An 11,996-nucleotide genomic window follows, 5' to 3' on the forward strand; every position below is an offset into this window, starting at 1 on the left:
TCTTCGTTATAACTCAGATTTTGGCGTTGTTTTATATGTACGGAACCCTTGTAACATATACTACAACTTGGTTAAGATTAATCCTTCTAAATAAATTTTCATCAAAAACTCATTTTTGACGCTCATTGTCTCTAAATTGACTAGTCCGGATCTGCGGGGGTTACAGCAATACAGATGCATTTGGACTTTATGGGACTAAAAGTGTAGATCTTGTTTGTTTTGGAAAGACTTAATGGATAAAGTTGGAAACTTTATCCATTTAGACCTTATGGGAGTGTAGATCTGGAATTTGGGATATTGACTTAATGGATCAAGTCACTTTACTCTTTGAATTAAGCCAAAGTGCAGTTTGCTTTTCCTGAGCGTGGGGCGTTTTCTGACTTTTCTCCATCGCGTCTGTTTTAAGCCTTAAACCCGATTATTTTGTTTTCTAGCAAAGCACATGGCGCTTCTTAAGTGCACACCACACTTTTTGACCAATTGTTGATTTTGACCATTGACCGTTAACTTTTTGGCCAGTTTGACTTTTGGTCAAACTTTGGTAGAATTAAACATTTAACTAAGGACTAGTATCAGTTTTGAATTATGTAGCTTGGGTTAGCTGTTCTGTTGCGGAGGTTGGTGTTAAGCTTCTGCTGTTTAGTTCATGTGAGTCTTCCCACTATACCATGCATGTTGCTAGACTATCTTTGTAACTTAACATGAAAGACCATGACACTTGCACCAAAGAACATGGGAGGTCCATGACACTTGTATGAAAGACCATGTGAAGGCCATGGAAGTCGTATGGAAGACTATGGGAGGACCGTAGCAACGAAGACTACAAGAGGGTTGCATCAGTGAGTGACCGTAAGACTGTGGGATGACCGCAACATTCACACGTTATGTATGTTCTGTATGGTATATATGATATTTTGGAAAACTCACTAAACTTTATGCTTATGATTTTATGTTTAAATGTTTCAGCTATTTCTGGTTCCAAAAGGAAGAGCCCGACCTGATTTCACCGCATCTCCTAGAGTTTATTTTCGCATTATCTATATTGATTTACTATAATATTTGAGAAATACATTTTACAATGATTGGCCTTTGAAAAAAAATTATATTGTTTTGGTGTTTTAAAAATGAAATTTTTTACTAGTAGTTTTGGGACGTTACATGGAGTCCATGTGTGTCGGGAACGAGTTATTCCTGATAAAAGACATAGTTGGTTGTATAATAAAACAAAAAAAATTCTTGGTTAATTGTATATAATCTAGAAGGTTAATTGCTAGACTATCTTTGTAACTTAACATGAAAGACCATGACAGTTGCATCAAAGAACATGGGAGGTCCATGACACTTGTATGAAAGACCATGTAAAGACCATGGAAGCCGTATGGAAGACTATGGGAGGACCATAGCAACGAAGACTACAAGAGGGCTGCATCAGTGAGTGGCCGTAAGACTGTGGGATGACTGTAACATTCACACGTTATGTATGTCCTCTACGATATATATGATATTTTGGGAAACTTACTAAAGTTTGTGCTTAGGATTTTATGTTTAAATGTTTCAGCTATTTTTGATTCCAAAAGGAAGTGCCTGACCTGATTACACCGCATCTCCTGGAGTTTATTTTCGAATTATCTATTTTGATTTACTCTAATATTTGAGAAATACATTTTACAATGATTCGCCTTTGAAAAAATGATTATATTGTTTTGGTGTTTTAAAATTGAAATTTTTTACTAGTAGTTTTAGGACGTTACATGGAGTCCATGTATGTCGGGAACGAGTTATTCCTAATAAAAGATATAAATGGTTGTATAATAAAACAAAAAAAATTCTTGGTTAAGTGTATATAATCTAGAAGTGTAATGACTTAAAGATGTTCTTGGTGCTACGTTATCACATTTTCCCATTTATGTTTAATCGATTCTTTAAACACAACAAATTAAATTAAAAAGTGTGTTTAGTCTTATTTAAACAAGTGTTTCATATTGTTTATTACCACTGTTTCAACGCAAAAAACAAAATATCACCGTCTATTTCAACACCAAAAATCCTAGAATCACTAAATTTAGCACCAAAATTTTCAACACCAACAAGTTTTAGTACAACATTATAATGATTAATCTCATACACTCGATACTCGTTTTGGACATTCAATATACCAAAATAAAGGTACTTCAAATGGAAAACAAAAACTCATAAATACCTTTTCATTTTGAGTTTGGATAAGTGACGATATCTTTGCTCAAAGTGGTATATCCTATTTTTCCAAATAGGTAAACAACTATGGTATGACATCCTATTAGTGAGGAATTGGAGTAATACCCGTAAAGACTCCTTGAGTGTTACGTAATCATATGAGACTCCGGACCCAACACAAATGCAACCCCAAATGCAGATTCGAAGCCACAACAAAATATCATATAACCATACACCTGATATTGAAATTATGTAAGGAAGATTCAAAGACACGACAACAACCCCTTCAATTTTTTACTAGATATTCCACATCTTTTCCTATGTTTTTATTTTTATTTTTATTTTATTTATTTATTTTTTTTCTAGCCCTACATTGTTACCATTGACTATTACATCAATCTTGTGGTAATGACTTGTTTCAGAAAAAGTAAAATGATAAATTGACGAATGTTTATGGTCAATGGGTCAACCGCTCAACACCATTGATTATGGCCTACATAATGGGCCAAATCAAATTTTGACCCTGCACGTGGAGCCTAGTCCCTCTTCAGTCGATTCAAAAACCTTTCGCACACATGAGAATACGAGATAGATACACATATACCCATTACATTGACACCCACTGGTCCATTATTCAATTGACTTGCTTCTTCTTCTCTCTCGCTTTCGCTCTCGTTTAACGGAGACCATGGGTTTCCGGTATAAGTTTCCGCCGCCGCTGCCGCCGCCTTCTTCAATTTCATTTTCGAAATTCATCATCTTCTTCCTCTGCATCATCATGTTCCAGAAATCCAACGCTCAAACTCCGCGAACTGTTCCTTCCGAAGGTACTCTCACTACTCTCTCTCTCTCCCTCTCTCATTAGATCGACTACGAGTTTGATCTGATTAATATATGAGAATTGAGCTTAATTATCAATAGTTTGGATCGATTCCGAGCTCATGATATCCTATATTTTGATACACAATCGGTCCATATTCGTATCTTCTGCTTCAGCTCATTTGACTTGATTCACAGTCTTGTTCTTAGTTGAAATCAAATCGAAAATGTTCAGCATCAGATATTCAGATTGAATTAACAAGAATTAGTATATAGATTTCTCGTGCTTCCATCTGTTCTCTAGATGTCGGCCTAGCTGTCCCGTTCGACGGCTCATACTTGCGGCGGATTAGGGAGTTGTCAACGATCGGAAAAGTCAAAAACTGCATAATTTCGTAATATAAATAATGTCCGTACTTTTCAATTTTCATAAATAAATAAATAAAGAGAAATAAGAGGGATATGTATGATTGTATGCTACTGCTGTCTACTTGTCTTATTGCTATTAATTAAACTTAACTTAATAAGAACCTATCGTTTAATTAAAAAAGCTGTGAGTTTAATACTAGTTTAAATTAAGACACAACCTACATTCCGAATAAATAATAATACTATGAAATAACTTTTTCACAAACGTAAACTGGAATTTAATGTTGAATATTGAAAAAAATAGATATAATAAGTGAAGTTAGAGACTGGAAACGTGGTCTTAAGAAAATAAAAAAAGAAGTTTTGAAATGATGAATTATTTAAATTTGAAATTTCATATTTAGACACATATATATGTATATATTTTGTATTTGATTTTAGACAAGAAACAATAACAACATTGTAAGTGCAAATTTAAATGCATACCAGAAAAGACTAAAACTGTTAATTTGAAGTTAACATTTGATGGTCAGATATTCACACTTGACTTTTAGGATGTAATCGATTTCTAAATCATAAAGTCGTGTACATGTCATTTCAGGAATCGTAAAAGAAATTTGGAAAGAAAAGACCTTTGAACAACTTTCCACATAAAATAATCATTAAATTCCAATTTGCTGAATTAATAATTATAAACCACTAACAAAATCTTTGGAAAATGATGACCTTTTAGCAACTTACCACACATATCTGTTTCAATAAAAATTAAATATTCTTCTACTTTTTTTTTTTTTTTTTTTTTTTTTTTTTTTTTTTCAATTTTTTTGTTTCCACCAACATCTTATACAAACAATTTTTATAAATATTACATAATAAATATTTCAATTTCTATAAGTATAGATAAATTAGTTAATTTAACGAACAAATTATTAAACATTTAATTAAAGGTTAAAATTAATAGAAAGATATGAAAAAAAAGCGAGGGTAATTTAAAACTGAAGATGCTCTTACATTTCTCTGAAATTTTCAAAAGAAAACCCTAACCAAAATCCAAATAACGTATTGATCAATAACCTATCGCTCTCTTTTATCGATTGAACAGTGAGAGCTTTGAATTCGATATTTGATCAATGGGATGTTCGAATCCCGAACAACGAATGGAACATAAGCGGAGAACCATGCAGCGGAACAGCGCTCGGACCAGATTTCGACAAGGAAAACGGCGTCGCACAAATCGAATGCAATTGTACCTTCGACAGCAACACCACTTGCCATATTACCAAATTGTAAGTCTTTCATCTTCTTCAATCAATCGCTTTTCCGATTTAAGTTCATCAAAAATCAACCTCTCACTTGTATGCCATTTCATTATGTACATGTAATTTGAAACTTGAAAGTGCCCTATAATAAGAAACATGAATGTATTATGCGATTCATTAATAAAGATAACAATACTTAACTGCAATAAATGGCAATGCCCTTTCCAATTTTATTATAGCCACATGTAATTTGAAAGAAGAATGCTGTAATAAGGAAAAAAATGGAAAGTACATAGCTATTTCTTGCATTTAGCTCATCTCATATGGAAGTGATCACAAGTTCTGTAAATAGATGAAATATTTGTGCAAATTAAAGATTTCAGTAATCAAACTTACCTAAAAGGGGGTGTTTTGGATGTGCATTTGTAAAATGCAAAACTCATTAACCAGTTTAGATATCTGTATGAACTATGATCATTGATGAAAGTTAAAAAGATTAAATCAGTTTTACCTAATAACAGCTTTTTACATGTTTCTGTCTTCTGTAAATGTAAATCATAAATGCTTTTTCTTGAGATTTTTCATCTTTTTGTTTTCAGGAAAGTCAGTAAACTTAGCAGGCAAGGAGTTATTCCTGTTGAACTTACTGCTCTACCTTATCTTACTCAACTGTATGCATTTCTCTTTAACCTTTCAATTCTTTATTTATTTATTATTTATTTTTTATCTTCAAAAATTATTACTAAAAGTTAATCTTCATAATAATATCTTTCACTTGTGTAGGAAAATTGATCAGAACAACTTCACTGGTCCCTTGCCTACATTCCTTGGAAATTTTTCATCAATGGTGGTCTTGTAAGTGTAGTATGTTTCTTTATCAATATTATTTATGTAAAATGACTACATTACCCTTAGTAATTTCTTTTATTTGTCTGAACAGGTCACTTTCCCACAATCAATTCTCTGGTACAATACCCAAGGAGATTGGAAATCTTAAAGAACTAGATTTACTGTGAGTGCCATTTAATATTGTTTGTTTTATAATAATGTATTTATAATTCTTTTATTGTTTGTTTATAACTTATAATTTTATTGTAGGGCAATTAGTTCCAATAACTTTTCAGGCAGTCTTCCCCCAGAACTTGGAAACCTAGTCAAAATGCAGGGCCTGTACGTTTTTATTACAATATTTAAATTATACATAACATGACACAATAATTTATATATATATATATATATATATATATATATATATATATATATATATATCTGAATGGAAACTAAATCATGCAATTTTAATTTTTAAAAAATTTGCAGTTATATGGACAGTTGTGGTTGTGGTGGCGAAATTCCCTCCACATTTGCCAACCTCCGAGAATTGCGTCACATGTATTATTTATTTTTTTATTTTTCTCTCCATTCATTAATCTCTCTATTTTTTAAGCCAAAAATTAGTTAGTATATGGGCAATTACATTTTTACCAATAATAGCAATGTACTTGAAATTTGCTACACTTTATTGCAACTACATATTGCTATTGTTGGTAAAAAAATATAAGTGTGGTGTTATTATATGTAAAAAATAAAAAATGTTGCCTATATTTGTAAAAAGAGCAAAGTACCTAGCAATTTCCTTCAAGTTGCCTTTTTTTTTTTTTTAGTTATTTGTTTGTTTTTCAGGTGGGCATCAGATAGTCCTTTTTCTGGAAAGATACCTGATTTTATAGGAAACTGGACAAAATTATTGAGACTGTGAGTAAGAATTGTTTTATTTATATCACACAATTTTAAGCAACAAAAGTATCATTTACTTATCTCCATTTTTTTAAATATATTTTAGGAGACTTCAAGGGAATAACTTTGAAGGTCCTATACCAGCTTCTTTTTCAAATTTGACCTCGCTGACCTCTTTGTGAGTTACTCTTTTTTTTTTTGTCTACATTCATGATTTATTTGATTCTGAATCTGTATAAATGAACTATTTTCATACATGAAATTATACAGGCGAATAAGTGATTTACAGAATGTCAGTTCATCTCTCAACTTTATCACCAACTTGAGGAACCTATCTGACTTGTAAGATGCATAACATAAATCTCTTTCACATGATGTTTCAACTTTCATATATATATATATATATATATATATATATATATATATATATATATATGTATATATATATATATATATATATATATATATATATATATATATATATATATATATATTCCAAATTACTTAACATTTTTCTTAATGTTTCAACCAGAATTATAAGAAACGCATTAGTTTCAGGTCGTATTCCAACAGACATTAATCGATTGCAAAACCTAGAAACACTGTAAGTTATTCATGTAAATTGTTAACAAACAACTTTACACAATTCTCTGGAGATAATATAATTATATTATTATAATATTTATTTTTTTGTAGGGATTTAAGTTTCAACAATTTAAGTGGCCCTCTACCACGAACATTAATGAATATGAGTGCCCTCACTTCCTTGTAAGTTATCATTACATTTTCTGTTACAATAACATATATATTAATTCAACTGTTTTTATTATTATTATTATTATTATTATTATTATTATTATTATTATTATTATTATTATTATTATTTGTTGTGTTTAGGTTTCTTGGTAACAATAGCTTGTCTGGTTCTCTCCTTCCTGACAAAAGCCCAAATCTTCAAAATATGTAAGTCAATTAGTGATTTATTATTATTATTTTTTTTTGTTTTCTTGATTTAATATAATTTTATTTTACAGAGATTTGTCTTACAATGAACTATCTGGAACTTTTCCTCAATGGGCGCTTCCATCATGGGCCATGCGTGATCTGCAATTGTACATTTACTTTTCAAAATTTAAATTTATTGATTATTGAGATCCAGTATGTGTCTACATTGTGCTGTTTTTTTTTTCCTTTTTTTTGTAATTTTATTAATATATTGAAATGTTTGCTTGTGTATTTCAGGAATTTGGTGGTGAATAACTTTAAATTTGATAGTACAAACATAAGGTAACTATTTAAATTCTCATTTCTATTAGGCATGGTCAACATTGGAAGATGTCACGGCTTTTAATTTTTATTAAAACAGTTATTTTATCGTTTCCACTTTTTTCATTACTTTAAATTTTATCTGGAGTGTAAAGGGTAGTCTTAAGTCTTAACTCTTAAATATCTTTGTTCACAACCCAACTCAACTCAATCTTTTTTCAAAAGCTTATTGTACAAATAAGCTATGAAAAGTCAAAAGATCTATGGTCAACGTTCCTTTTCTTTTTCTTATTATTTCTTTTTAACCTTGTTTTTCTTTATCTTCCATTTACAGTTACTTCCCAGGATTAAATTGTCTTCAACGAGACTTTCCTTGCAACAGAAACACAACAACACCTTGTAAGTTGCTCATTACTTCTTTCCATTCTTATCTTCTCTTCATTATTTTCACTCCAACTTATTATTATTATTTTTAATTAATCATCTTTTAATAATTTGTAAAGATACCAGCTTTGCAATCAAGTGTGGTGGATCAGGAGTAAGGTCCAATAACATAGAATTCGATACAGAAAACTCTACAACCCTGGGACCCGCTTCCTATGATTTTAAAGAGAAATGGGCTGTTAGCAATGGAGGTGTTGTAATTGACAGAATTAACAACGACCCTTCATTCATACAAACCACATCAATCCGAGTCAACAACACAAGATACCCTGAGCTTTTCACAACTTCAAGAAAATCTCCAGGATCCCTTAGATACTATGGTTTAGGCCTTCAAAATGGTCCTTACACTATTACCCTTTTCTTTGCTGAAACTGTCTTCAATTTATCCACCAGTGTCTGGAAAGGTCATCCCAGGCGCCTCTTTGATATTTACATCCAGGTTAGACTGCTATTTTAGATTTTTTTTTTCGTTTCTTATTAATGAGGGTATTTTGGTCTTTTTTTTACAATGTTCATCAGGGACAACGTGAACAAAGGGATTTTGATATATCAAAGGAAGCAGGAGGCACTGGAAGAGCTCTAGAAAAGAATTATGATGTTTCAGTGACACAAAATCATGTTGAAATCCATCTTTTTTGGGCTGGAAAGGGAACTTGCTGTATACCTGAAGAGGGAGATTATGGTCCTATAATTTCTGCCATCAGAGTTACCCCTGGTAATAATCATGGAATGCGTACATATTCTTTTATTTTATTTTGATTCTAATGATTTCTGATTTTTTTTTTAAATCAGGTTTCAAAGTGAAGGGTAATTCTTCAAATAATACTGGAATGATAATTGGTATCATAGCTGGTGTGGGATCTGTCTCCCTTGTTTTCTTAATTTTTGGTTTATTATACTTGAAAAGGAGAAAGTCAAAAGATATGGAAGAAGAAGGTAACTAATAATTATATTAATTATTATTATGTAGCCGTGTTTGGTATGCAATTATTGCAGATGGAATGGAGACAATTTTCTAAAGTGAAATAATTTTTTTTTAATATTTTTATAAGGACATGAAACATGTTTATATGCAATATATAGATCTTACCTGATTAAAGTTAATTATTATAAACTAACATGTATTTATTTATTTATTTATTTATCAGCTTACTTTTGTTTACTTTTTTAATTCTACATAACAAAAGACATGTCTCAATGACTCATTCCATTCCTTCAAACCAACCAAACAGACCCTAATGCCATATTCTTCCATTCTACACAATTAATTGTAATTCCATAGAAGTTTCTAATCATTTTCTTTACTTTTTCTTTTTTATTTTTCACAGAAATTCTTGGCATGGGACCAAAAATAAATACATATACGTATGCAGAACTAAAAACTGCAACCTCAGATTTCAGCAGTTCAAATTTGCTTGGAGAGGGTGGTTTTGGACCTGTTTACAAGGTTTTTTTTTTTTTAAATATATATCAAGTTTTGTATTAAACTTTTGTGAAAAATTAACAAATAATGAGGTTTATCAATATGTAACACAGGGGATATTAAGTGATGGAAAGATAGTAGCAGTGAAGCAACTCTCAGTAGCATCCCACCATGGAAGGACTCAATTTATAACTGAAATTTCCACCATTTCATCTGTCCAACATTGGAATCTTGTTAAGTTACATGGTTGTTGTATTGAAGGAGCTAGAAGGCTTCTTGTTTATGAGTATCTTGAGAACAAAAGCCTTGATCAAGCACTCTTTGGTATGCAAAATTCAAAAATCTTATACCTTTTAATTTTATTATCTTTTTGTGATAATAGTTCACATATTGTAAGTATGTTGCTGTTATGGGTTACATATTGCTATTATTGGTAAAAGTATGTTAATACGTTTCTATTATGGATTAAAAAAATAAACAACATTTGATAGATATAAATAACGATACAAAAATAAATACCCAAATCAAAATCTAAGTATGTTGATGTGTTATAATAGGTAAAAGGAATGTGCAAATCGATTGGGCGACACGTTTTAATATATGCTTAGGAACAGCAAAAGGTTTGGCTTATCTCCATGAAGAATCAAGGCCAAGAATTGTGCATCGCGATGTGAAAGCAAGTAATATCTTACTCGATGCTGATTTATCCCCCAAAATTTCTGATTTTGGATTAGCAAAATTATACGATGATAAAAGAACCCATATGAGTACTCGCGTCGCTGGAACCATGTCAGTTCTTTTTTTTTTTTTTTTTTTTCACGACATTATAATAATAGTTTATTAAATAACCCACTAATATTATATTTATTTTAATATATGTTAGTGGGTATCTTGCACCGGAGTATGCAATGCGTGGACATTTAACATCAAAAGCTGATGTTTTTGGGTTTGGGGTTGTGTGTCTTGAGATTGTTAGTGGAAGGCCCAATTATGAGGACAAACTCGATTCCGAACAAAAGTATCTTCTCCAATGGGTATGATCAAAATAAATTATTATTATTTTTTTCTAAATAAAAATTCCTTCATTGTAATTAAAAAAATTCATATAATGGAGTTGAAATTATATTTAGTATAATCGTAATAACCTAACATGTTTGTGGTGTTTCAAGGCATGGAGTCTATACGAAAGCAACAGAAGCCTAGAGCTTGTAGATCCATCTTTAACCTCTTTTAATGAGCAAGAAGCGACACGTATGATAGGAATAGCTCTCATGTGTGTTCAAGCATCACCTTCTTTACGACCCGCAATGTCACGTGTCATTGCAATGCTTTCAGGGGACATTGAAATAAGTCAAGTCACTACAAAACCGAGTTACTTAACCGATTGGGATTTCAATGATACCACCAACACTTTTTATGACGAAGAAACTCCTTCTTTGTCATTTGAAACTGCAACCGTGACTACAAATACAACCTCAACGGGTATCGACTCAATGTCATCACCTATAATATCCGAACTAATCAACAATGGGAGTCTTCGTGAAGGAAGGTGACATATTTTCAGACACCAGAAACTTGTACATTCTACTTTTGCATCTATTTCTAGTTTCTTGTATCTGTTTTTATTTTAAGATGATTAAGCTTCTATTTTATTTTTCGAATGTGTTGTAATTAATAGAGTGAGGTGAAGAAGGAAGTGATTGAAACCGGCTAAAGGCCCCAAAACCGGTTCTGGGCCAGGCTACTTAATAACCAATTTTTTGTGTTTTATTTCAAAACATGAAAATAAATTTTATAAAATTTAACAAGGAAAAAGAAAAAACTTTGTTTACTTTATTTGATTATATAAATCGAAAAAGCAAAAACCTATGGATTTCACAGTACATCTTTTCAACTCTTCGTTTCTTATTGTCTTCATCAACTCTTTTTTTTTTTTTTTTTTTTTTTTTTTTTTTTTTGGTGTATGTGTATTTATTACTAGGTTAAACACCCTTTTATTATATGGGTTGACAACTTAGAAAATCAAATTATATTGCTAAAATACAAAAATATAAAAATATGCTACTTAAATACGAATAAATATTATGAAAGTATATTACCATAGATTGGAAATGTTTATTAATGGAAAAAATGAAAGGTCTTACTATGTATTTCGACATTAACAAATTGTTTTTTATCCGGTCGATTTGGCTACTTTTGACAAAATGAAGGGGTAACCTGTCACACCCCAAAACCATGAACGGCGTAAACGTTCTGGAGCGGAGGACGTCATGTATAGTATCACAACAATGAAAAGTAGTAAACAAGCAACAACATCATTCATTGTATTAATAATATAATTTTAATACAAGTGTGTTCTGTCAAATTATGATAAACACTAAAGTATAAATCAAAACGAAAGATGAGTCTTGAACGAGCACCATCTTCTCTAAACCTTTCATCGGTACCTGTCTACTGTTGACCTGAGGATACAAGTTATTTTGAAATAG

General features: G+C 31.0%; 1 protein-coding gene across 1 annotated transcript; it reads left to right on the plus strand.

The window, feature by feature from the left end:
- The first annotated feature begins 2,763 nt into the window (after positions 1–2,763).
- Positions 2,764–11,263, plus strand: LOC111877498 (probable LRR receptor-like serine/threonine-protein kinase At1g56130). Its single transcript, XM_023874017.3, has 24 exons — positions 2,764–3,020; positions 4,484–4,667; positions 5,240–5,311; positions 5,424–5,495; positions 5,581–5,652; positions 5,739–5,810; positions 5,958–6,029; positions 6,321–6,392; positions 6,481–6,552; positions 6,645–6,716; positions 6,907–6,978; positions 7,071–7,142; positions 7,272–7,337; positions 7,409–7,486; positions 7,617–7,661; positions 7,975–8,039; positions 8,144–8,523; positions 8,604–8,799; positions 8,877–9,020; positions 9,413–9,531; positions 9,621–9,831; positions 10,065–10,296; positions 10,391–10,541; positions 10,677–11,263. The coding sequence occupies exons 1-24, from the start codon at positions 2,882–2,884 to the stop codon at positions 11,058–11,060; spliced, it is 3,114 nt and encodes a 1,037-aa protein (XP_023729785.1). The 5' UTR covers positions 2,764–2,881; the 3' UTR covers positions 11,061–11,263.
- The last annotated feature ends 733 nt before the right edge of the window (positions 11,264–11,996 follow it).

This window comes from Lactuca sativa, chromosome 6, assembly GCF_002870075.4.
Source record: "Lactuca sativa cultivar Salinas chromosome 6, Lsat_Salinas_v11, whole genome shotgun sequence".
Classification (NCBI taxonomy): domain Eukaryota; kingdom Viridiplantae; phylum Streptophyta; class Magnoliopsida; order Asterales; family Asteraceae; genus Lactuca; species Lactuca sativa.

Coding starts and splice junctions, on each gene's coding strand:
- LOC111877498 (XM_023874017.3), top strand. CDS start 2,882: ATGGGTTTCCGGTATAAGTTTCCGCCGCCGCTGCCGCCGCCTTCTTCA. Junction 7,487..7,616: donor GCCATGCGTGATCTGCAATT/GTACATTTACTT, acceptor TGTGTATTTCAG/GAATTTGGTGGTGAATAACT. Junction 9,021..9,412: donor AAAAGATATGGAAGAAGAAG/GTAACTAATAAT, acceptor TATTTTTCACAG/AAATTCTTGGCATGGGACCA.